The sequence below is a fragment of the Henningerozyma blattae genome, chromosome 1 (genome assembly GCF_000315915.1).
Source record: "Henningerozyma blattae CBS 6284 chromosome 1, complete genome".
Lineage (NCBI taxonomy): Eukaryota > Fungi > Ascomycota > Saccharomycetes > Saccharomycetales > Saccharomycetaceae > Henningerozyma > Henningerozyma blattae.
The window spans coordinates 751,916-777,683 of NC_020185.1; the positions used below are offsets into that span (position 1 = coordinate 751,916).

General features: G+C 33.0%; 11 protein-coding genes across 11 annotated transcripts; 4 read left to right on the top strand and 7 right to left on the bottom strand.

Annotated features, from left to right (window-relative positions):
- Positions 1–268: 268 nt before the first annotated feature.
- On the bottom strand, positions 269–1,492 carry PPE1 (phosphoprotein phosphatase methylesterase 1; the record flags this gene model as incomplete). The annotated part of the gene is made up of 1 exon (XM_004177587.1): positions 269–1,492. One exon carries the CDS (start codon positions 1,490–1,492, stop codon positions 269–271), a length of 1,224 nt encoding a protein of 407 aa, XP_004177635.1.
- Positions 1,493–3,147: 1,655 nt separating this feature from the next.
- MRPL35 (mitochondrial 54S ribosomal protein mL38) lies at positions 3,148–4,239 on the top strand (the record flags this gene model as incomplete). The annotated part of the gene is made up of 1 exon (XM_004177588.1): positions 3,148–4,239. One exon carries the CDS (start codon positions 3,148–3,150, stop codon positions 4,237–4,239), a length of 1,092 nt encoding a protein of 363 aa, XP_004177636.1.
- Positions 4,240–4,658: 419 nt separating this feature from the next.
- Positions 4,659–4,949, bottom strand: TIM11 (F1F0 ATP synthase subunit e; the record flags this gene model as incomplete). The annotated part of the gene is made up of 1 exon (XM_004177589.1): positions 4,659–4,949. One exon carries the CDS (start codon positions 4,947–4,949, stop codon positions 4,659–4,661), a length of 291 nt encoding a protein of 96 aa, XP_004177637.1.
- A 445-nt stretch (positions 4,950–5,394) lies between these two features.
- Positions 5,395–6,619, top strand: PTC7 (type 2C protein phosphatase PTC7; the record flags this gene model as incomplete). The annotated part of the gene is made up of 2 exons (XM_004177590.1): positions 5,395–5,449; positions 5,553–6,619. 2 exons carry the CDS (start codon positions 5,395–5,397, stop codon positions 6,617–6,619), a joined length of 1,122 nt encoding a protein of 373 aa, XP_004177638.1.
- Positions 6,620–6,706: 87 nt separating this feature from the next.
- NMD2 (Nmd2p) lies at positions 6,707–9,922 on the bottom strand (the record flags this gene model as incomplete). Its single annotated transcript, XM_004177591.1, has 1 exon — positions 6,707–9,922. The coding sequence occupies one exon, from the start codon at positions 9,920–9,922 to the stop codon at positions 6,707–6,709; it is 3,216 nt and encodes a 1,071-aa protein (XP_004177639.1).
- A 451-nt stretch (positions 9,923–10,373) lies between these two features.
- UTP4 (small subunit rRNA maturation protein UTP4) lies at positions 10,374–12,620 on the bottom strand (the record flags this gene model as incomplete). Its single annotated transcript, XM_004177592.1, has 1 exon — positions 10,374–12,620. One exon carries the CDS (start codon positions 12,618–12,620, stop codon positions 10,374–10,376), a length of 2,247 nt encoding a protein of 748 aa, XP_004177640.1.
- Positions 12,621–13,192: 572 nt separating this feature from the next.
- IRE1 (bifunctional endoribonuclease/protein kinase IRE1) lies at positions 13,193–16,675 on the bottom strand (the record flags this gene model as incomplete). Its single annotated transcript, XM_004177593.1, has 1 exon — positions 13,193–16,675. The coding sequence occupies one exon, from the start codon at positions 16,673–16,675 to the stop codon at positions 13,193–13,195; it is 3,483 nt and encodes a 1,160-aa protein (XP_004177641.1).
- Positions 16,676–17,330: 655 nt separating this feature from the next.
- SAE3 (Sae3p) lies at positions 17,331–17,680 on the bottom strand (the record flags this gene model as incomplete). Its single annotated transcript, XM_004177594.1, has 2 exons — positions 17,331–17,493; positions 17,589–17,680. The coding sequence occupies 2 exons, from the start codon at positions 17,678–17,680 to the stop codon at positions 17,331–17,333; spliced, it is 255 nt and encodes an 84-aa protein (XP_004177642.1).
- Positions 17,681–17,878: 198 nt separating this feature from the next.
- On the bottom strand, positions 17,879–21,697 carry TBLA0A03240 (uncharacterized protein; the record flags this gene model as incomplete). Its single annotated transcript, XM_004177595.1, has 1 exon — positions 17,879–21,697. The coding sequence occupies one exon, from the start codon at positions 21,695–21,697 to the stop codon at positions 17,879–17,881; it is 3,819 nt and encodes a 1,272-aa protein (XP_004177643.1).
- A 2,577-nt stretch (positions 21,698–24,274) lies between these two features.
- LRP1 (Lrp1p) lies at positions 24,275–24,499 on the top strand (the record flags this gene model as incomplete). The annotated part of the gene is made up of 1 exon (XM_004177596.1): positions 24,275–24,499. The coding sequence occupies one exon, from the start codon at positions 24,275–24,277 to the stop codon at positions 24,497–24,499; it is 225 nt and encodes a 74-aa protein (XP_004177644.1).
- Positions 24,500–24,684: 185 nt separating this feature from the next.
- On the top strand, positions 24,685–25,641 carry SAM35 (SAM complex subunit SAM35; the record flags this gene model as incomplete). The annotated part of the gene is made up of 1 exon (XM_004177597.1): positions 24,685–25,641. One exon carries the CDS (start codon positions 24,685–24,687, stop codon positions 25,639–25,641), a length of 957 nt encoding a protein of 318 aa, XP_004177645.1.
- Positions 25,642–25,768: the final 127 nt, after the last annotated feature.

Sequence of the window (25,768 nt, forward strand, 5' to 3'; positions counted from 1 at the left end):
ACCTCTGTATATCTATATCTCCTATATCGATATATAGATACATGCGTTTAAAAACTTTTTCTTTTAATTAGTAAACAAGAAAATTTCGAATGAAACGAAGGTTAAATAAGTATACACATATGATATTTATGTAAAACTTTAAGAAATAATCAGTCGATAAATTTAAGTCTATCTAACATCAATAAAGTGTTCGAGGATATTGTCACCAGTGAAGATATCCATATTGCCAAATAGTCAGTGCACTGGAAGAGATTAATAGGTATTATTTTTATGGCTGTGGTGGTGTGCCCCAGTTAGTTTGAATAACAACATTTTTTGAATCATTTCGTTTCCAAAAATCTATAAGTGTTAAGGCGGCTTTAGCAGTAGTATCTTCTTGGATAAAATGCCCTGAATCCTGAAATACTACCAGCTGATATTTACCTCGCATTTGGCCTACTATCAAATCTTTATCTAAGTTATCATTACCAGCCAAGATTAATAGTTTGGATGTCGGTAAAGCAACAAATGATTTTGATAAATCTTTGAACCAAGTGTCCCAATAAGGAACAAAGCTCTTTAAATTTGTAATTCTAACTATTTTACCAGATGATGATTTCTTAAATAGTGCTGGTACAGAAATCTCTGCAGACGGCTTTGATTTACAAAGTCCATGCTGAATATGCCAATTGATTGCATCTTTATTTGAGGTAAAAACGTTTGGAGTTTTTTGGAGAAATTTATCCACTTCTTTTAAAGCCAATATTGCTGCTTCTTCAACAATATCAAACATAGCTACACCTTCGATATATTTTCTAATCATTGGCATAAACTCCTTAAAACTAAAAGTGCATACAGAACCACCAAACGAATGCCCAATTAAAATAATTGAAATCTTGGATAAAAGTTTAGTTTTATCTAATAAATGTTTATCAAAAAAGCTAGAAAATAAAGCCACAAAGTCTCCAATAAATGAAGCTCTATTATAATCAGTCTTTATAGTATCATCAATTGGCTTAGTCATTGAGTGACCTCGTGCATCAAATGAAAAAGACCCGCAATTACCATTTAATCTTTTATATAAGTTTTTGGCTAAACTTGCAAATGTTAGTCCTGATGAACCTGCACCATGATGGAAAACAAAAAATGGAATTGATTTCATTTTTAATAACTCATCCTCGTCTATTGAAGGTATAGTAAAATAGGTATTGAATCGATAGTTTCGTTGTTTTAGCTCTACTATTTCATTATTATCAAAAAAATCTTTCCAAGATGGTAATCTAGAATCTTCCTCATTATTATCCCCTGAAAGGTTTAACTTCTTCTTATTTTCTATTTTCAAAATAGACATAGCAGACCTATGAGAATTTGTTGATCTGTCTTGAAAGTTGCTTAGACTACCAAGTGTATCATTCTCTGATTCTTCTTCGTATTCTGAACTAGGGCCACCTAATATTTCATTGGCACGACCTAAATGACTTAGAAGCATTTTTCTTCTAAAATCATCACCCATTGCTAGTGCTTGTTATCTTACTTGGATTGGTGATTTAGGTACAAAAAATAATCATATAGTATTTAGGGGTAATTTATATTCTTTAAAGAACTCTGTTTTATTTATTTATTTATTTTTTTCTAGTTATAGCAAGAATGCTTTCAACAAGAATTCTTGGCTAAGAATCGGCAATAATTAAGATTTAAAAAAACTAATTTCATCAAAAGACATATTTCTAAATATACCTTATCAAAAAAACTCCTAAATTAAAAGAGTCTTTAGCAATCATTTATAAAATATACGTACCAAATAAAGGTCTTACTTATTATGCAGTCTTTATGAAGGAGTAATAGCCCCTATAAAATATTTAACGACGCGCCAGAAAATTAAAGAGATTGCTTCGAAATCTTTCAACAATTGACCGGGTAATATGTATATAATTAACTGGCAAACACTCAGTAAGAGCAGTATAGAATTTAGGACGATACAACAAACGAGGTTAGTTATATATTATCTGTTAAATAGATTGATAATTAACATATGAATTACCGCTTGTTGAAATAGTGTGCTTTCTGAGGATAAAAATATGCCATCGTATATATCAAAATATCTTTTGGTAGATACTAAAATTTCCAATCTACTTAGTGTTTTACGAATATTCTGATAAGTATTAAAGAAAATTTAACTATCCAAAGGATAAATATTTGCAAATTTTATTCTTAACTTATGAAAACATCTATATGGTTGTAAACGTACAATTTGAATTAAGGATATCGTTGTTTAAAGACGGGGGAATGCCCTAAATCGAACGTATTAGGGAATGGTTTTAGAATTACTTTCAACTGTCTTAAATATTTTCTAACCTTTACAAATCGTTTTTTTTGTTGCCTAATTTACTTGGGTTGAGTATTGGGGCTTCAAAATGGTTTATTGACTTATCATTATGAGACTCTTTTGAGCTTCGGGGAGAAAAGTCTGATACAAATTTTGGTGACCAAATCTTCTCTTCTTTATAAACACTTTCCAACCAGTTTTTGCTTTCAATTCTGTATTTTATTTCTAGCAATTCTAAAAATGCTGTATCTAACTCTATCCCTTTGTAGATCTCGTATTCTTCCTGCCAACTAAGAGGCTGTTCTTGAGATTTTGGCTCTGCAGATATTTCGGAATACGTTTTGGATATCACATCTGAGTAATCTCCAAATGTATATGGTATAATTGTGTCTGATTTTATTTGATTTTTGAACATTTTACCTTTATACTTAGTTTTATTGTTTTATTTTATCCATTTTATTTTTTTACGATAAGAAAATAATATTAGTATACATAATTGTTATCTTTTTTAGTATACTTAAATATATCATATATTTTAAAAACTATAAATCAAGGTTTCTTAATAAATGAAACATATATAAAACTAAAATCAAGATTCAAACCTTGGCGATACTTCTGTCTTATTTTTATTTTATTTTTTTAAATATTTTATTCTAATTATGACTTTACATTTTTTTGAACAATTGTGACACGGAAAATATTAAGACCCTAAAAAAATATAGTGCTTAAAACAAGAAAAAAGATGAGATATCATAAAATGACTAATAACAAAAGCTAGCAATATAAGCCACTCTGCTACTAAACCACTGATTGACGGTGCAACTTACATTATGTCTTCAAAAATGTTTAACAGATCTTTCAGCCTTTCGAGTAAATCCTATCTACCTGGTGTTTGGTCTAATTTCAATTCGGTCAGATCCACCTCACTGTCGATTCCTTTTAAGCCAACAAAAGATTACATATTAAATAAGACAGCAGGATCTAAGCCACCTTCTTTAAAAAAGTTAAGTAATAAGATTAAATATCAATCACCAGAAGGATTAGACGAGATATTTAAATTAAGTTACAATTATTTGGAAAATAATGCCAAAAAAATATATGATAAATTAGAATCTACAAGTGATTTGAAAACAAGAGAAAATTTATTAATTCAAGCTGAAATAAATAACCCTGAAGTTCAGTATAATTTTCAATATTCAAACAAATTGGAAAACAACCCAAACCTTATTGATTATGAGCAACCAATCTATAGATATTTGGGTAAAAAACATTGGGAATCATATAGTCAGATGTTACTGATGCAAAGATTGGAAACTTTGCATGTGATACCAGATACTATGCCAACATTAGACCCTAAAGCAGAAGTTAATGTTAGATTCCCATTCTCAACAGGGTTAAATTTATGGATAGAGCCAGGTGATACATTATCAAGTAATACTACATCAATGGAACCCTCTATTAAAATTCAAGAATATGATTTGATTGACACAACAAAACAATTATATACAATTTTAATTGTTAACCCAGATAACGTGGACATCGAAAACGATTCTTATTATACAAGTTTGAATTATGCATTGACAAATATCAAGCTATCTTATAATGATAATATAGTTGATGCAAGAAAGTTCACCAATTTAAAACAAAACTTATTAGTAGATTACCAACCACCAGTACCTGAAAAAAATGCAGGACAACAACGATTCTCAACTTGGGTATTTAGACAAAAGGATATAATGAACAATGAAAACATACTATCCAAATATGCTAATAAATTTAAGTCTAATTTCAATATCAGGAAATTTGCAGAATATAATAATTTAGAGGCAATTGGGGCTCATGTATGGAGATCAGAATGGGATAGTAATGTAGCTAACGTTAGAAATATATACGGTATGCCTCAAGGCAGGGTATTCACAAGAGAAAGATTTTAATTTATATTTAAATACTACCACCAAAACTAATAACAATATTCTGACCTACTGGCATATATATGAACTTTTGATTCTTGACCATTTAAGAATCTGTATTATATGACATTCATTTTCTAATTACCAATCAACTAATTACCTGTACATAACTCCGTATATAAAACAAATTCAAAAAGCCTTAATGGTTAACTAAAAATAAGATTTCTTTTTTTAATACTTACAGGATGTATTTACGAATATATAGTTAAAGTAAATAGGTCAAAGAAAAAAATAAAAACATACTCAGTGTTTCCACTAAAATATGGAGAAATGAGTAGAGCGTAAAGAATATTATAGATATGCTTAGTAACAAAACAAATAGTTGAAAAGTGTATGGAAAGAAAATTAATAAAATAATCCATTATGAATAATTGAAAGCCACATTAATTCTTTAAAGTTTCGACAGCGTTTAAAATTACTTTTCCGTAATCCAAATTAGGGTCTTCGAGGTCAAATTTTGTACCATCAACAGGTGTTTCATTGGTCTTTACTTCTGTTGGGTTTTCCTTGCTATAGGCTAATTTTGCTTCTTCAACAAGTTTCAACTGTTGGTTATAGGCGTTTTGTTCTTGCAAATCAGCTGCTTGGCGTTTAAGTTTACGGTCATAACGATAGCCGGCAACTAAACCAAAGCCTAGAAAAGTGTAACGAAAAACATTTAGAGTAGAAGACATGCTTTGTAGGTATTTATTGTATTAATAGTGTCTTTAACACAGCTTGCTATAGCTTTATTGCTCAATATTTTACCTTCAACTTTTAAATATCCCTTTACCTTTAAACAAATTTCTTAACACCGAAAAATGGAAAACCAAACAAGAAAAATTAAATCATTGAAAAATTTTATTATTTTTTAAAGAAAAACCAAAAAAAGTGGAAGGGCATAAACGAACAAACTATCATACTTTAGAAGAGATCTACTGTTAAAGACTTCTAAAAAATTATCTCAGGAAAAGCAACAATCCCCAATTCTTAAAAAGAGAACAATTAGCTAAATAATCAAAACAGAGAAATAATATCATTGGCCTTGCACTTTTAAATATTATAGTATCCCTGTACTTTTTTAAATAAATATATCACTCTCAACTGTTAGCTTCACACTTATAAAGTAATTATACTCTAATGTTTTGCTCAAGTTCTTTAAGACCTCTAAGAGGATCAATAACATCTGTTTATAGTAAGTAAAAACCCTTTTTTTATCCAATTTACTGACGTTATTTTTTTGGACAATTTTACTAACCTATATAAACTTCAAATTGATTTTATCTTTTTTGCCATAGAAATATCTAAAATATCATCACATTCTGCAACAAAGTTACTAATAAAGCGAACTTTTGTTAACGGATCTTGGACAACATACAATAAATCGTACTCCAACTATAACAGCAGCAATAATAGCAATAGTAATGATGGCGGAAGTTCCAATTCAAATTACACACATCATCACCAATTACAAGACACCCCAAATAATACTTTTAGCTACAACACTTCCGTAGCTTATCAGCCAAAAGATAGGGAAGATCAAATATACAAAAAACTTATAGCATCCAAGAAATCGCCAACTGGAGAAGATAACTTATTTATCAATTGTTCAAGTCTAAATGACGAGGTATTTGCCGCAGTAGCAGATGGGGTTGGTGGATGGGCAGAATATGGGTTCGATTCTTCAGCTATATCAAGAGAATTGTGTGAAAACTTAAATGTATTTTCTAATAGTTTTTTTCAATTACAAACCACAAATGCTGTGACAAAGGCACCTAAGGAACTATTGGATCTTGCATATTTAAAAACAAAGAAAGATGGAATTGTAGAGATTGGCTCAACAACCGCACTAGTTGCTCATTTAGATCCAAAAGGGTGTCTACAAATCGCGAATTTAGGTGACTCTTGGTGTGGTGTGTTTAGAGATAACAAATTAATCTTTCAAACTGAAAATCAGCTATTAGGCTTTAATACACCATTCCAACTGTCAATTATTCCTGACTCTTTCCTGAAAGCCAGAAATCAAAATAAAAATTCTTATATCCAAAATTTGCCATCGGATGCAGATGAATATTCCTTTCAATTAAAACCTAACGATATTGTAATTTTGGCAACTGATGGGGTTACTGACAATATTGCTACTGGTGACATTGAGCTGTACTTAAAAGACAATTACGACAATAAACAATTAAATAACAAAGAATTGCAAGATTTAACTTCGAAGCTGGTTCAGAATATCGTTAAAATTAGTAAAGATGAAAATTTCCCCAGCGTCTTTGCACAAGAATATACAAATTATACGGGTGTTCCCTGCAAAGGTGGTAAACAAGATGATATAACAATGATCCTTATCAGAGTTAATTAAAGAGTTATTTAATTAGTTTTCACAGATATGTTACTTAGTTTTTATGTATTTATTATCAATTACTGAACCTGTACACTAATGATATTGTTAGTCGAAGGTCCTTTGTAAGACTATATTCTTGATTTTTTCCCTTTCAGATTTCAATCTTTCTTCTTCCTGTAAAACGTTGGACACAAATTTGACATTAGATGGTAGCTCCAATGTCCTAGATTTGGTCTTCTTAACTGTTTTTGTTAAAAAAGTGAATGCCACCTTTTTTGGCTTATCATCTTCCTTACTTGGGGCTGTATCATCCGCTGTAATGTTGTTAGGACGTAGAATTTTTGGTTTATCTGGTGGGAATGCCGAATTGCTACTTCTAGCAATCAGTGGTATTATATTACTTGTAACTTTCTCATTTTTTCTTGATTCCATTGAAGTTTGCATCATCATTTGAAATTGTTTTTCAAAATCTTCTTCTATTTTACGTTCACTTTCACTTTTTAGTTTCTCCTGATATTCATTGTATATTTTTCGTCTTTCAACATCTCTATCAACATCAATATCTCTATAATCGTCGTCACTATCACTATCACTATCGCTATCTTCGTCAGTGTCAGAATCTTCACTATCATTACTATTAGAATCACTACTAGTAGTGCCTTCATCATCATCGTTTCCTAATATTGACCTTTCTATGTCGTGCCCAGTCTTCTTAGATAACTCAGCGTCCATATCACCATTATCCGGAGTATCTGAGTAGTCGTTATCCTCGTCATCATAATCTTCTTCATCATCTTCATCCTCATCCTCATCTTCTTCATCCAAATTATTCTCAAAGTAGTTTCTCGAATTTACGTTGCCAATAGTACTATCTACTTTATCGGCCGGTGTTGAGTTTTCTGGTTTAACATTCATTGACTTTAATTTAATTGTCAGTTTTGCGTTACATTCTATCAAGTTTTCTGACCTCTCAAATCCAATTTGTTTCTTGTACTTTTCAAAAGTATTAGTAACTCTAAACATAGATTCTTTCGGAATAGGTTGTTGTTTAGTAAACATATACAACTCAAAAAATCTCAGAAGCAATTCCAACCTCTTTTTTAAGTAATTAGGATATTTTTCCAGATTCAAAAGTACCATAGTTACTAACTGAATTCTAAAATAATTATCTGGTAGATCAAACTGATTGATAGAGGATGGTAATGGTTGTCCATTCGGGTACCCAAATTTAATTATACGATATATGGTTTCAATTATAACCTCAGAATTCACAATATTGAGATTAAACATTTCAGTTAAGTATCGTATTTGGGCAATACGACGCATATTTTCGTTGTATTCGTTTTTTTCCAAGCCTCGTTGAATATTTTCCAAAATTTGATCAACGCATTTAACAACAAAGTTAGGATGAGTATCTTTTAAGCCATTTAAAATTGTAGTTAAAATAGGTATATATTGATAGCTTATGCTTTCTGGTGTCGTAAATAGCTTAAAAAGAGTCCTGCTAATATCTGGATTAGTCCAACTAGATCTCTTCACCAAATTTGTGGCAAGCTTAGTATCCACTGTTGATAATTCTCTCCGTATTAGAATACGTAAAAATTCTTGTTCAGGGCTTTCATCCTCAACATTATTTAATGATTTAACCGATGGTGGATAAATTAAAGTTATCAAATTATCTAAGGCACCTTTAGTGTTCATATGTAATTGACGATCCTTCCTCTTTTCTTTAATCAGATCGACTAATTTTTCCATTTGGTCTTTATATTCCGGATGGTTAATTAAAAATCTACCTAGTTGTTCAAATAAAACAGTCAGAATTTCAATATTATTAGGAACTTGCATATTCATTATTAGAGATCTAATTTTATGAAATATTAAATATTTTGGCACCATTGCAAATTTAACCATCTCACTGAAAAATATAATATTCTTAACGTTTATTCTATTGCTATGTAATTGACTTCTAAAACTACTATCTAGCATATTAACAAATTCATCTTTAGTTTCTGGTAAATATGGGGCATTTGCTGCTAAAAATCTAGCATATAAGCGAAGTTTGCTCCAGTCCTGTGTTTCAGTAAAGAATTTGATTAATTTATTTCTTGTAGCTTTATTATCAAGATTACTTTTCCAATATTGACGGATTAAATCATCAATACCTTCTTTCGTTTCAACCATTTCCATATCTTCAAAAAATAGCTTTATCTGACTTGGATCAGGTGCAGACTTTTCATTCTTCATTGATTCCAGTATATCCTTTAAATCAGGTAACAATTCATAAAACTTTCTAGTATCTTCATTCTCCCAAACTCTTTGATCAGGAGGAAGAATTTGATTAGTGATCATTGGCTTATTAGCAGATTCATAGTCTACAATAAAAGTTTCTTCAATTTTGGGTGGATCTACTTTGAAAAATTCACTTAAACTTTGAGAGGCATTTTTAAATCTTTCAAAAATTGGATATAATTCATCAAACTCATCGATATATTCATTACGTTCTTTCCCAGTACGGATTTGACATTTTTGATGATCCTTCATTAACTTATTAGTCTTATTATTCAAGTCTATGGTATAAGTAAAAACGGCATCCATGAAAGCTCGAAACAATGATTGTAATAGATTCTTCAAATTAGAATCAAAAATGAAGTCATCCCAGATACTCTCTTCGCTATCCAAGAACATCGGAAATCTTTTTAAAAAAAATATTGCAATAGAGGTAGAATATCCTTCCTTAAACCTGTAATGTAATATTTCTTTTAAAACGGAATATATTAAAGGAGAGGCCTTACCTTTTTTCAGTAACAAAAATTTTGGAAGACCAGTTTTTGGTTCAAGTTCTTCTATTGATCTAATTACACCATACAAATACAATTCTGAAAATATTCTTAAATTAGCCTTTAATCTATTAATTCTAAGAAGTTCAAATTTTTCAACTGTAATATCTTCACATGGGTTACTAAAGTTAGATAAAAATAATTCAATTAAGTATGGCGTGAATCTTTGGCCAAATCTCTGATGTAATGCACCAATTACATCAACAGCAGCGGCTATATCTTCATTTTTGTTTGGCACACTTGCTAAGCTTTCATTGGTTGTATTAATTACCTCTGATAAGTACTTTTCCAAAGAAATTTCTCTTAAATCTTTCAATAGAGTAGCACAAGTATTTTTATTAATACCTTGCTTTAATTTTTTGATAAACCCAGTGTTCTTTTTAATACTTGAATCGAGTTTTTTAGCCTTTAATGGGAATACCTCTTCACCATTCCAAGCTCTTGTATTTAAATCAAATTGTTCCTGAACCTTTTGAATGTTCATATTTTATCCAGTGTTTGGAATATATGTATAGAAATGGTTCTAGATATTTATATCAACAGATGGGTACCAATCGAACCAACGCTAATTCATCAATTTTCTCAATTATGATTTTTTTTCCTTTATCAAAATAATATTTTTGCAGCTCTAATGAGTGTAAATTTTTTTTCCAAACACCGTTTGCGATTTCACCTTAAAAATGCTTGATGCTGTAAGCCTGAGATGAAAATAAAACCTAGTTTAAAAAGAAAATTTAAGGACAACAGAAGTCTTACGTAATGTCTATCATTCAAAATTGGTACAATTTTAGAAAATAAATATAAGATTCTGTAAAATGTTCTATTAGGTATAATATTATATAAATTAGTAAATTATTAATATACAAAAGAAATGGAAAAATGCCACATAATTATAAAACGATGTTCGTGCCGGTAAGATTAAGGTAGAGCTCAAATCAGAATATGAACTTTGGAAGAGCAAAACCAGCGTCTTTCCCACTTGCCATAATTGGAGGTCTCTCAACGACAACTAGTTCATTGTCAGAGAGCAAATCAGTAAAAAGGAGAGGCTTATATTTATCAGTAAAGTAGAAGATATCTTCATCAGATTTTGCCCTATTTGTGTTATCTGTTTTTACTTTGGTATCATCATTTATATTAATAGATAATGATTCCGCAATGTCCATCTCTTCATCCTCGTCTTCATCAGCAGCGTTATTAATATAATTACTTTCATCTGTAATTGTAAGCCCATCACGAGTATGCTTGTTTGTTTTTCTTCTTTTCCTAACTGGAAAATCTTTTGATAAATCCATTCTACATAACCAGGTGGCACCCCACAACCAAATTTTGTTGTCATTTGTTTCGCCAGTGAATACACCTAAGCATTTTTCACCTAGATTTTTGATCTGTCCTGGTAAGTTTTCAGTATTAGTCTTAGACCAATCTGTTAATGTAGAGCTATCTCCCTTTTCTTTAGGAATATTTAATTCATAAACTTTATTTTCAGCAGTGACACAAATAATAGTATTTCTGGATCTGTTGAAAGCTAGAGCGGTATTATAGCTCATGATACGTAAAATTGTTTTAGATTCGTTGGTTTTCAAATCGATCAAATCAATTGCCCCACATCTACGGGAAACAACAGCATAATCACCAAATGTATCCATGTGGTTAATTTTGTTCATAAAAGGAACTTTGATGCTACTCATAGTTTCCGGAACATCTTCTAGTTCAATTTCAGTGGTTTCCTCATCGTTTTCGGCCTCTAAATCCATAGTAAATAGTTCATCATCAACAGAACAAAATAGTACTCTGGAATTATCAATGAAGTTGGCTAACTTAATCCCTGTTTTCAATAAAATCTCATTCTCTAACTTTGTTACTTTCAATTTATCCTTTAGTGGTTGTAAATGAAATATCTTAGTTGTATTTAATCTGCCTACAAGTAAAACTTGACCATCAGGAGACATACAACAGGTAGTGATATGCTGGTCATCATTTAAAACCATCTTACATACCAATTTATAATTTTTTGGAGAATCCAAATCATCACCAATCATCCATATCTTGATTAATGAATCTTGCCACATAACTATCAATCTTTGTTGTCTATTAATTAGAACATTTTTCATAAATGGAACTACTATTGGCATTTTTTGATAATTACCATCAGAAAAATTTGATAAAGGAGCAATAACTAAAGATTTTTCAATACCCCCAGACACTAATAAATCAGCACCTTTTGATTGATAAGAAGCCATAGCTCTGACGTCATTACCATGAAACAATCTGTTACATGTCACGGACCATTTCATGCCTTCCTCATTAGTTCTTTTGATATTTCTGCTGAATTGATATATTTTTCTATCAATACCAGCACTGAACACATGACTACCGGTTACATCAGTTGTTAAGCATAATACATCAGCTTCATGAGAATTAAAAGATTGATACAAAGTAGAATAATGGAAATCCCAAAATTTTATACAACCAGTCGAATCACCAGACACAATTTCATTAGTTTGAGGTATATATAATACTGACCAGACTAAGGCCGGTTCCTTCTTCTTAGATTTATCCACTTTCATGGTATTTATTAGCCTTCCTTTATTCTTATTTTTTTCTTGGGTACACCAGATTTTAATTTTACCATCCGAACAACCACCAATAACAAAATCGTCTTTATTCCAAGTTAATGCCAGTATACGTGCATCTTGTCTAACTAAAATTGAGTCATGTACCAGACAACCTTTACCACCAACAATATCAATAATCACAATAGCACCATTATCACACCCAACACTTAATTTAGTCTGTGATTCATTGATTGCTAAGGACCAAATAACACCGGCATTACAATCGAAATTTTTTAGAGGTAAGCCAGTAGCCAAGTCCCATTCAGTAACAGCAGTTGAACCACCAATAGAAAACAATCTCAAGGGTTCACCAGGAATATTTGCCCAACATAGACCCTCAATAGAACGATCTTTACCCCCTTGAATGACCATTTCATTGAACCAATTATTTCTTGGATTCCAAATTTCAATGTTACCGTTAGATTTACCAATAGCTAAACGAAGATCTGAGGGTGTTAATTTATCATTATTAGATTTGTGGGAAAAAGACAATGCTGTGATATTTGCAGGTGTAAAATCTACAAATCTTGATCTATGAATAGTTAAACGATCAGGTTTAGTCATCTTGGATACCCTGAATATCTAATTATCGATATTGTTACTAGTGTGTTAAAATATATTATTGAATAATTTTTAGTTGGGCATCGCTTTTTAAGAATTTTTTTAAACTATATTCAAAAATTTTTTCAAAAATGCGATGCCGAGTTTGAATAATTTTTGAATAATGACAGTATTATAATAAATAAAATGATGCTCGTAATCATACGCATTTATAGACAATATATCGTTTATCAAAATAAGGTATAAAAATTATTTTTATTTAAAAATAATGGTATTAAAAAATGATATGTAAATGTAGGAAATAAATGCAAAAAAAAAAAAAAAATTAAAAAAATAAAAACACGAAGAAATGATAAATTAAATGAAAAGTATGATTAAAACAATTGTTAGAATGATCAAGTAAGAGCAGATTCGCATGAGTTGAAAAGTAAAACGTATTAGATTTACGCAATAATAATATATTACAAAATCTGTAATGAAGGAAAAAAATATTTAAATAAGGTCATGAAAAGAATAATCATAAGCGGAAAGCATATAGCTCAAATAATTGAATATAAATGAATGAATGAATTATTTCAAGTTGTATTGAAATAACCAGCTAAAGAAGGCTCATCTTTCATATACTCTTTAGCAAAATAATATATTTTTAATAGTAAATTAGGGAATCTCTTACTAAAATAATAATAGTAACCTTCTGGTAATGGTTCGATTAATTTTAATACATTCTTAGGAAGATCAGAGTAGTGATGAAACTTATTACGCAATGCTCTTAATAGATGTTGTAGTTTTTTAGTATCGTAGTATCTATACCTTTGGATATTCTCCAAAAAGTTTTTATCAAATCTACTTGACCAATCATTGTCAGGAATAATCAATGGAGATAATTTTTCAATATTATTCAATAATTCACTACCATTAGCAGTGGTCTCTAATTCAATACGGTCGCTTACATGTAATAGAAATTGCAATTTTCGGCTTGCAGACCATAAAAATGGATGATTTAATATTACTTTGGCTGTTGGTCTTTTCAATGGATTCTCATCAATCATTTGAGAAATTAAATCAGTGGCTTCATTAGCTAATGCAGCGTCTTTCATTGTTCTTCTTAAACCATTCAATGTACATCTGTATTTTATTATGTTTGCATCTCTCATGTATCTATCTCCAAAAGGATGTCTCCCTTCGGTTAGAACATAATAAAATACACAACCCATTGAAAAAATATCAATTGCCTTTGTTAATCTTCTATTTTTAATTTGTTCCATTATATTGCTGGTATCAGAAAATTTCCTTTTCACCTTAGAATTTTTATTTCTCTCAGCAATGCATTCAGAAGTTTTAACTAATAATTCTGGAGCTCTCCAACCAGTAGTTCCTGCAGCAGTTGTACTATTTTGAAAAGAGCTTTGGCCACTTTCTAATTTTTTACATAATCCAAAATCAGAAATTAAAATTCTATAAGAATCTAAATCTTCTTCAATACCGTTAACATAATTTTTATGTTTGGATAGTAATATATTTTGAGGTTTAATATCTCTATGAATAATATTTAAAGAGTGTAAATGTGCCAAACCATCTGCTATTTGATATAATAGATCAATAATATCAATATTTTTCTTAATAAGTTGAAATTTTTCAATTGATTTAGATGGTTCAATCAAATCCTCCAAATTAAAATCACATAACTCAACTGCTATATATGCAAATTTATCAGTAGTTTCTGAACAATAATATCTAATAACGTTGGGATGATCGTCACTTTCGGTCAATGACTTTATTTCTTGTAAAGCTAAGTCACAAAAATCTAATAACATTCTTTTGACAGCAACTGGCCTATCTTGGAATTTACCTTCATATACCACTGTACCAGAAGAACCATAACCTAATACACGTTGATAAACTACTAAATTTTTCATTCCATCAGTAAAAGTTAAATTCTGAGAAGTTTGATTACCATCTGATATATTATTTTTCATAGAAGATAAAGTGTTATTATTTGTTCGATTTATAGAAATGTTAATGTCATCTATACTATTATTATTAGTATTATTATTATTATAATTAGTATGATTCGTAGTAGTAGTAGTATTAATATTATTAGAAAGTTCACGAATTGATAATTGACGTTTATCATTGTCAGATATTTCAATATCATTTAATATTAGTTGATTAATATTATTAGCGCCAAATATAGATTGTAAAATATTACCAAATGATGGGAAGATTTTGTATCTTTGTAATAGAGTGATTAATATGAAACCAAAGATAAATAAGATACCATTTTCAAATAATCTATAGCTTAGACGTTTAATCAAATTAATAAAGGTATCTTTACCTTTTTGATATTTTTCATTAGAAATTTGTTCAAACATTTTTTGTCTTTCATATTCTAAATCTTTAAATGAGATATATCTTCCAATACCCTTTTCCGTTGGTTTAGCATAGTTATTATTGTTATTTGATAAATCCTTTTTCTTATAACCAATACTTGTGGGATCCAAATTTCTATTATTAAGATTCATTCCATCTTTCATATAATCATTAAAACTAGAAAGAGTATGAACACCAGTAATTGCAGTTTTAAATAAAGCTTCATTTTTCAAAATTGAATTTACTCTCCATTTATCACTAGAAGAATATTTTGATAAAGCAGCACCATTAACAAGAGTTGGATAAAGTATACCAGAAAAGCAAAACCATGAGCCATCTTCTGTAGAATCTAAATAGACTAAATTGGATAATTCAGGACCAGGTAGATTATTTGGATTATATATCGGATGTTGAAGTATAATATTTTCATCCATAAAATCATCAGTATAAACATCAAATACCGAATTAATAATACCTGGGAATTGGGGAGAGACCCATTTAGCAATATTTAAATCAGAATCTACAGCTAATAATGATTTATCTTTAAATGGAGTTATAAAAAGATCATCTTTTGAATCTATATTTTGATCTATTAAATCCACGTTTAAATAATTTGATTGCCATTGTGAATAAGAAATATTATAAATGACACCTTCAGTAGAATGTATATCCAATCTATAATTTGTTCTACCAATCGAAAGAATTGTGCCTTTTGATAATGCCATAGAATCCTTGGTAAAATTTTTATAATATTTATTTTGAGTATCTGTACCAAATTCAGAGAGTATTTCACCAGTATAGATATCGATTGTATACATTGAAGTAGATCTTGTTCCAGTAAAAATTTTTTCATCTTTTATAAAAGTTCCATTTTTATCAACAACTACATCTGTTCTAATATTCATTGGAGATGATTTTACTAAGTCTTTGACTGTGACTGGTAATTTTCTTAAACCTTGGAATGCATTAAATGAATATATGGGACCATCACCATGTGGTTCTACAGCCAATAATTCAGGAGTCGATTCTCTCTTGGGTTCATAAATTTCCAAGATTGTACCGAAATCTGAAGAAGATTTTGACCATAATAATTCTCCAGTATCTCTTCTAAGAGCATGCACACCTCCTTCTACATCTGTGACTATGACTACGTTTGATAAAGTTAAATCATCAAGAGAAGTTACTTGTCTTTGTGGAATAAGATCTTGTGCAGAAGAAGAATCTCTATAATCGATTGATTGTGATTCATCAATTTCGAAATCTGAGATTGTTTCGATTTTTAAATTGTGTATTACATTAGCAGTTGCTGATGAAGATGAGGATATTGTTGATTTTGTTGATAGTTTTTCATTAGAAAGAGTTTGAGAAATTTTATTTTGAATTGTTGTGGTCATGTGTTCGTTATTTTTATTAATATTATTAATCTTATTATTAATATTATTATTATTATTATTATTTTTATTATTACGTAAAATAGAAGTACCCCTATTTGAAATAGTTTTAAATTGTTTTGAATTTGAGTTTGAAAGATGTGGGAAAGAATCTGTTATTTTAAATTTGAAAAAATCATATTGTTTTGTTTGATCTTTGTAATGCAGAGATATTGGGAAATTATAATTTTGAGTAGATATTAATGTAAAGAATGAAGAAAAATATAAAATGTTATAAAGTACATTTTTAAATTTCATATTTTATCATAGAAGTAAAGGAATGTAAATGTATGAGGGGTGTTGTAATAGTGTGAATATCAAAAAAAAAAAAAGAAAGAAAGAAAGAGAAGAATCAAAATGAAAAGTTCAAAGTGGTTTATTTAATTTAATCACCCAATTTAAAAAAAATATGAAATTTGAGGGATGAAATGTGGAGATGCGTTTGTAAATTATGATTTTTTTTTTTCTAAATTATTTTGTTTTATTTTATTTTATTTTGTTTTTTAAATAAGAAAATGGAATACAAATAAATCATTTACTTATCAGAATTTATTGTATTTGGATAATAATAAAATATATAATTTAACTTTTTAAAAATTTAAATTTTAATTTTGATTTATTTTTAAAACAAAAAAAATAGAAAAACTTAAAAATTCTTGTTAATTCCCTATATGATATTGCTTTTTCCGGACTTGAAAATAAATGACAACAAAAAAAAAATTAATTTTAAAAAAAACAACAAAAAAACGCCACATCTAGGATTCGAATATAAAATTAAATTAATTAATAATTTGCCTAAAATTAAATAACAGTTTCCGTAGGAAATTAAATTTTATACAGCAAAATAACATGATAAAGAAATGAAGATATGGTAATAATATGTGTGTATTCTTTAGCTAGAGGATGATAATAATCAATCATGCATTGATATATCCATTTCTTGAAAGATTTCCTTTATTGAAAGATTTCTTTCTTGAGCAATCAATTGAACTAACTTCAAGCCTGTATCTCTTAATTCGTTATATTGTTTTAATAATTTGATACGTAAATTTGCCAATTGTTTTGGATCTTCATTTCTGATATGAGTGTTAGTAGATTAAGTTGGGATAGTGGGGTGACTAAGGGGAGGTGCAGAGTGTACGGAGGAGGAAGCGCAAAGAGGTATTCATACATATTATATTTCTTGGATAATTCATTGTATTCTAATTGTAACGAATCACAATGATTTTTCAACGATTCAATTTCCAATTTTAAATCGTTCATATTCAAATGGTTATTGTTGATTGTTAATTGTTATTGGGTTGTTGTGTTAGGTGAGCCGCCAATCGTTAAGCGAAGATCGGATTCCAAATATATATGCTGGATAGGGTATTTTAAAAAAAAAGTAACGTATGTGTGTAAGTATATATATATATATATACATATAAATAAATAAATAAAAAATATTATTATTTAAAGTTTTTATAGATATGGAGCCGGATCTAAATCCGGTATGGAATTTGAATCTTGTAAATCGCTCCAATGAAAATGATTATTTTCTTGGAGTTCTAAATTCTTGAAAGTATGTAATTTTGATTTCATTTGAGTTAATTCATCCTCTGCAATATTTATAGCGTTTTCCAATTGTTGTAATTTATGATGTTCTAATTCATTGGCCCAATTATGAGATTCGTAATTGGAAGGTTTTGGATGAAGAGTATCATTACCACGATCATTCAGCCAATCCCAAATATTATTTTCTGCATTAATAATTACATTTACATCTTTATGTTTGATGAGAGGTAGTTTCCCCTTCTTTTTATGATTATTATTCAAGTTATCTTCGTAAACGTCATAAAGAGTTCTTAAACTTGGAACAAGATTATATTCTGCACCATCTACTACAAGTCTTCCTGATTTGACCATTTCGATATCGTAGGATGGTTTATGATGGAACAAGGGTGAGATCAAGGAGTAGAGGATCACAAAGAGGAAAACTAGTCCAACTTGATATTTCAAAGAAAACTGTGTTGGAGGAAGTAAAGATAGAATGGTGGAGATTAGAGAGGGAGAGGAGGATGGAGCAGGGGCCATGGTTTCTTGTGGTATTTCCACAGGAGTTTCCAATTCCAATTTGGTCTCCACTTTCAATGATTTCTTGTTCTGTTTCTTCTTGGAACTTGAAGAAGATGAAGCTGCGTTTGCACTTGCAGCTGCACTTGCATTGATGATGGATTTGATTGAACGATTTAAAGATTGAATCAAATATTGGTTTGAAGATTTTTGACCATCGATAGAACCTTTTTCAATGGCACCCTTTAAGAAGGATTTACCTGTCCAAACGATATTTGTGATGGCAGTGAAGTTTGTAGTATTGTTACTGCCCCAAGAGAGATAAATTCTTGTTTGTACAGAGAAATTGTTGCCCGAGGGGACATCTGGTGTTTTGACGATTTGTTTTACAAGACAGTATGAATTGAAATCTTGATGTTCGATAATTTCTTGTATGAGACATTTTGTCTGTTTGGGACCCAAAGAATTGTTCAAAGGTTTTGTATAAGAATATTCTCTTGTATTGTTATTGAATTTTGGTATTGCGGAGAGATTAATATTTTTTTGAGTGGTGATTACATTTTTCATATATGAAGTATTGTCACCAAATAAAAGTTGGAAAACAACACCAAGAGGAGCTGGTAAGGAGACGTTTTGATCGATGATTTTTTCATCTTTCTCCTTGGCGATTGTAGGAGTGGTGGGAGCGTGTGTGAGTGGGGATGTGTTTGGCAAGGCAGACCATTTGCCTGCGGGTTTATGTTTTGTAGAAGTAGTAGCGGCCGATGATTTGGCTGCCGATGATGTTATTGTTGCGGAAGAAGGGGTTGATGATGATGCAACGGCCTTTGCATGATTTGTATATTTTTCAATAGATAAAAATTTCTCGACTTCACCAATCAATAACTTGGAATCTGCGGGGACACCGTCAAACGTTCCCTTCTCGACTGCCCCTTTGATCCAACTCTTGCCGGACCATTGGACAGTTAGATAAATTGACAAATGGGTTGTATTATTGGAAGCCCAATTGAAGATAAAAGTGGATTTGACAGAGAAATTGTTGCCGGAGGGGACGTCGGGGGTCTTTGATAGCTGTACGATCTTGACGTATTGGTTCAAATCGGAATGGTCTAAAGTTTCGATGACATTGCAGCGTGTCTTGCTTGGACCTATGTGGCCTCCATTCAACGGTTTAGTGTAGGAGTATTGTCTTTTCTTGGTAGGGGAGAGCAATGGTTGAACATCTTTGATATCGTAAGCCTTTTGTGCTTTTAAGACAGAGATGAACATGGCGGTGTCGGGACCGTATAGGATATCGATGACGTGGCCCAGGGGGGCGTTGAAGATGTGGTCTATGATTTTTTTCTCGCCATTGGCAGGGGTATAGTTTGGGTTTGTAGGGGAATGGTGGAGGGGTCCCAGGGAGTCTGACGTTGGGGTGTGTTTGATGGAAGGTTCTTCTTGGGAGGTGACATCGGTGGACAGGGCAGACGGTGAAGTGGAGGAGACAGAGGAAAGGTCGTCGGAGTTCGAACCGTCGGAATTCGAATCGTCGTCGTCGGAATCCGTATCGGTATTGAAATCGGAGTTCGAAGTGGCTTGAACACCTCTGTACCGTCTGCCCAAGATGATTTGGTTCCAAATGTTGGTAATCAGGTCAAACGTCACATCTCTGGAGATAAACGACGCGAATCTATACTTGGAATGCAACGTATCGATGACGATGCCGTTGGGGAAGATGCCGACGGTGGATTTCTTCTTCAATTGGACGACATCTTTGAATGGGATGATCACACAACTGACCCAGCCGAGGATGTTTGAATTGAAACAAACGTTGTGGTCCGTGATGTACATTTTGCCCTGCAATAGGATATCCCTTGACAGCGCACAATTCACTTCACTGATGAGTCTTTCGTTGGGGGAAATGCCGGCGGTATCTTTGAAAATCGAATGGAATTCCGAGTTTTTCCGGTCGCTGGAATAGGAAACGTCGTGTAATTGGAAAGAGTTGTCGATCTCTACATTCAAGGCGCATTCCTCCTTCTGCAATAGGAAAGTGTTTGTGGATCTGGGAGTGTCGAGAGTGGAGGAGACACTTGCCGTGAGGAATGGGTGTGGCGGGGTGTTTTGAGAAGTGAGAGAGGAGGAAGAGAGGTCGTGAGAAGCCGTTAGCAGTTTGAGACCCTTTTTCGAAGTGGAATTGCGTTTGTGGATGGGAGATGGGCTAGTGGGATCTTTGTCCTTGGAAGTAGAGGGGAGAGAAGAGAAATCGGTTGAATGGCGCGATTTCGAGATGGACAGGGGGCTTGGCAAAAGCGCCTTTGTTAGAGTTGGCGAGAAATTGCAGTGTGAGGTCGAAGTCGTATGGCGCGGAGAAGTATCGAGATGGTGTAGATGGATGCTACGAGAGGTGGAATGAGGCGTGTGAGGCGTGTGAGGCGCGTGAGGCGTGTGACCCATGTCACGGGCAGCAGTGGCAGCTCTAGCGGGTGTGTTGAAATCACGTTGAGCGTTGGTGCTAGTCTTTGATTTAGACTTTGACACCTCAGAGAAACTACTGGCACGGGCGGTCTCACGTGTAAATTGGTGCGAATGACGTGCCGGTGAAGGCTCAGCTTCCTCTTGCGATTGACGGTCATCGAGAGCCCCATAGGAATGGGACCGTTGCTGACGCGTCAGATGAGGACGTGTTAGTGAAGGTGCTGACGCGTCACGGTGGAGCAACGACGAGGAGTTGTGGCTTTGTTGCAAGGGTAGAGTGGCATAGTGTTTTATTTCCGCGGGCGGTCTTGGCAACTCTGCGGGCGGTTCTGCCTGTTCGCCGTCGAAATCCGCCAATGAAAGTCGAGGCGGAGACCCCATACTGTGGGTCTTTTGCAGCACAATCACTGGCAGTGGATCTGTTGGACTGGCCAGAGGAGAGTTGCATACAGGAGTGCTTGTCTGAGTCGTGGGTTTGGAGGCGGGTTTGGAGGCGGACTTGGCTGTGGACTTGGCCGGGGATTTGGCCGGGGATTTAGGACTGGTTCTTTGGACAGGCTTCTTGGACACAGGCTTTCCCGGTGCTTGTTTGGCAGAGCCTGTCTTCTGCGTTGGCGTTTGCTTTTGCGTTTCCGTTTCCGTTGGCGTTTGCATGGGGGGCGTCGATGCTTTGCCAGCAGCAGTCGTGCCAGACTCTACCCGCGGACTAAACAGCTCGCGTAGCCGCCGAGACTTTTCATGTGGTCTGTCTCTGCGCAACAGACCCATTGTTAATCTTCTTTGTTAATGTGTAGGTGCGCTGGCGTCGGTGGGTTGGAACGTTAGAACGTTGGAACGTTGGAACGTGAAGGTCTTGGTTAGTTACGAGATATACCACAAACCACGCCAGACTCAAGCAAGCAAGCAAGCAAGACGCTTTTTAGGCAGCTTAAGTAATTGGATTTGGAAGATGGATCTTGTTTATTCCCAGAGGCCGTTTGATTTTCTTTTCTTTGCCAGTGTTTACTCGGCGTTAAATTTCCAGGGGCGATGCCGCACACCGTGGCGCAGTGCCGGATCGGGCCAGGGGTCGCATCCGTGCTGCGTGGTTTTCTGGGCCGGAGTCATGCTGTGCTGCAAAGTGCCAAGGGGTAAAGAGGAAAGGGCAGGCTAATATAGTGCAATGCGAATATAAATATAAATATAAATAAGTGTGTTTAGTTGTCAAAGGGTTACTTGAAGGCAACTGGAGAGTGTGGCAGGGTGGAGTGTGGCAGGGTAGAGTGTCGCAGGGTAGAGTAGGTTTGGCGATGATTCGATGGCCATAGCTTGGGAATGTATATTGCAGGGCATGTGTTTTGTATGACGTAGTGAGTGGCACACCGTTTCCTCTAAAGATTCTATTTATCTAACTGTGTATGTATGGTGATTGAGATGTTGATATTTTTCTCTAGACTTCGCAACCCAAGAGAAAGAAAAGACAACGAAAATATGTGGCCGTTGCCACACTGTAAAAACTACAATGCACGTGCAAAACACGTGCATTGTAGTTTTAAATGTCATTTAAAATCAGTAGAAAAAACAGCGTATAGCATTGTTTGATAGCCAATATATTTTTAAAGTAGAGCCAATTTGAACCTCTATGAGCCTAAAAATCCGGCTAGCCGCCGAGGCCACCATTTGTTGCCCTCCCCTCTATTACCCGTACATTCGGCTTTCCGAGCATGTCCCCATTGGGACACGTTATGCTTCGTGATCGGGAAATATTTTTTTTCTGCTCTTAATTTTAAATGTAGTGTATATTCTATGTAGCTATATAACTCTTGATCTCATTCTCAAATCTTTTCACTGTATCTGTTGGTGCTGTGTATAGTTTTGGACCGTTCATGTATACTTTGTATGATGTTTCATGGACCTTTTCCTATAATATTGGCCCTGAGCAATCGGCGGGAATCCACGGCTTTGGACGGGTGTGCTGTAAATTCCAAATTCTTTCGTCTCTCCCGTCTTTCTTTGTTGACTAATTTCATGTGTAGTTGTGGGAAATAATTTCAATCTGTCTTGTTCTATTGGTAGTTGGGTCGGGCAAATTATTGACTGCATTGCATTTTCTTTGCTAAGAATCTTAACCCATGCCTTGCGTATGTTTAAATCGTCTCAAGGGTCACTTCTTTCATGATTTCTTTTGGAGCTGCTATTAGGATATCGTACATAGTAATATACTTTACTAAATGATTTGGAGTAACATAGTTTAGTAAATATGTGAAAAACTGTGGTGAATTCTTATAACCCATTGGAGCTCTTAGAGTCCGATAGTTTCGATTATTTATTCTAAAACACAAGTATCTACACCAATTTCTTTCATGTGCTACCACTCCTTTTGTAACCATATTGCTCCATATGTTCATCTATTTTTGGTTTATTATTAAATGGGGCTGGATACTCCTTTGTGGTTAACGCCTCTGGTTATGTATTAAAACCTTGCGGGGTTTTCATAGAGAAAGTAGGTTCACCAAATGCGTCTGCTATTGTCTCCTCCAGATCCACTTCCCATGCTTCACTTATTATGTTTAGTTTTAATATTGTAGTGTTGTTTATCCTTTGCTGGGAATTTGGCTATTTCTTTTAAATGTTTGTCTAGGATCATTGTTTCTTTGTTGTTAAACTTTAAAGCTAGTTCGTGCCTTTCAAAGTTTGTCTTTCTTCTTCATCTTTGGCTATTTCCTGAATTTTATATAGATCTTCCTTTTTAGTGTGAACATTACTTCTTTATACTATATCAGAAAATACTTTGGATCGTTATTTTCGTAATATTTTAATGCTAAAGGATCTATAATACAAAAATGGAAACCTTTGATACTTATGCCCACACATACGACATGCATTGTTCCTGGCTATAAGTTCTTGATATCCACTGTCTGACCACTTATATCCAGTTCTTACCTCACTCTTGTGAGCATAGGGGTTTTTCATCTTTTGTTTTTCATTTTTCAGAATCTCGCGTTATCGGAGTGTTGGAAAATTTAACAGAATTCCATCGATGTAATTGCTATTGCATTTAGAAAAAAAATAAGCCTCATCTCATCTCATCTCATCCGTCCAAGCTCATCCGTCCAAGCTCATCCGTCCAAGCCCCCCCCCCCCCACCACAATGGACTCAGAATCAAAAAAAATCATACCCTACATCAACCATCTCAACAACAAACTCTCCATACTGAAAAAAAATATCAACTCTTTCACCAAACACTCTCTTGATGAAAAATTGCTCGCTCTATCCACCTCCAACACTCCTCAAGCCACTACCTTGGCTAAATTAAAACTAGTAAACAACACCTCATACCTGTTAACCTCCTCATCTTCGCCTACATGAAGATGCTCAACGTAAACGACATGTCCCCCATCCTCGTAGAATTGAAAAGAGTCAAATTAAACATGAACAAGACAGACGAATTGGTCAACAAGTTCGAAAAACTCGCCACCGATAAGCAACTCGATCAATCAAATGCCAAGAACTTGATTGCCAAGTCGTTGAAGAAGGGGCCTTCCATCAGCAAGGACAATTTCAAAAAACAAAATAGAGTACACAAGTAGGTTGTTGCCTTTTTTTATATATATTTTATACGTTTCTTTTTTACAAATCTCTTTATAAACTTTTTTCTCGTTTCGGTGATCTTTAAAAAAAATTTAAAAATTTTTCTCTATAGAAAAAAAAAAATTCGAAGGATTTTCCACTTTGCTTATCACTATGCAAAAATAAAAACAATTTTACATATAAAATGCATTGCCCCAACCCCCTTAAATCTTTGTTTATAAAATTCCCTCTATACACATACCCTCCGATCTCAAACTCAGACGATGCATTGTCAACCGAGATAAAATCTAAAACTTTTTATTTCCAATCAACCGCAGACCCCACCACAGACCCAGCCGCGAACAAATTTATCTTGGCTACTTACAACACTTTTGATTACTCATACAATTCCTCCACCTTAAAATTGTCCACCGATCCTTGGTGTTTGTTTGTTCAATTGTCTCTAGCAATCAAAAATAATCTACAATTGCCTACAGATTCCCCAAACACCCCTTCAAAGCATGCCCTGTCCATACTATCCCCTCACATCACTCCATCCACTCATTTGCCCGTCCTAATAGAAGACTCCTCACATACAAAAAGATATACTCGAAACACAATAGAATTGCATTCCACTCTCTCCGAGAATTACATCACTCATCCCTCCTATAAATTACTTGCTCTTTCCCTAGACACAATTCTTTACGATTGTTATTTCATTCAATTGTTCTATTACTTATCCAATGATGAATTCAACACTCTATACTCTCATCAGTTCGAATCCTCCTATTTCAGCAACAGCAAAACTCAATTATCTACAAGAAATAACTTCCATCAAAGAAATAATCATTTCTTATCCCTACTATCATCATCATCATCACCACTTCCACCACCGCTACTTCAAAATTCTCAACACAACTTGTTCAAAATTATCGAATCAGCATTCTCTTCAACGAAACCATTTTTATTATACTTGGAAAATTTCACATTCGATACTTCACAAACCTACTTCATTGCAAAATTGTCAAGTTATATCCTATGCATATTAAACGTCCCTTCTTCCACCCCATTCCCTTTAAAACAATTCATCAAACTTAATTGTCCAAACTTAATCGCTTTAACAAATTTAAGTTTCCAATTTGTCTCAAATGGTGAAACGTAAACCCGAAAGGAAAACCAAAACACCGATGTATTTTTTGAACAAGACTTTTTCGTTCTCGGATTATTTCTATTATCGTTTCATATCTACAATTTTAAAGAAAAAAAAAACCTCAAAATTTGTTCCATCA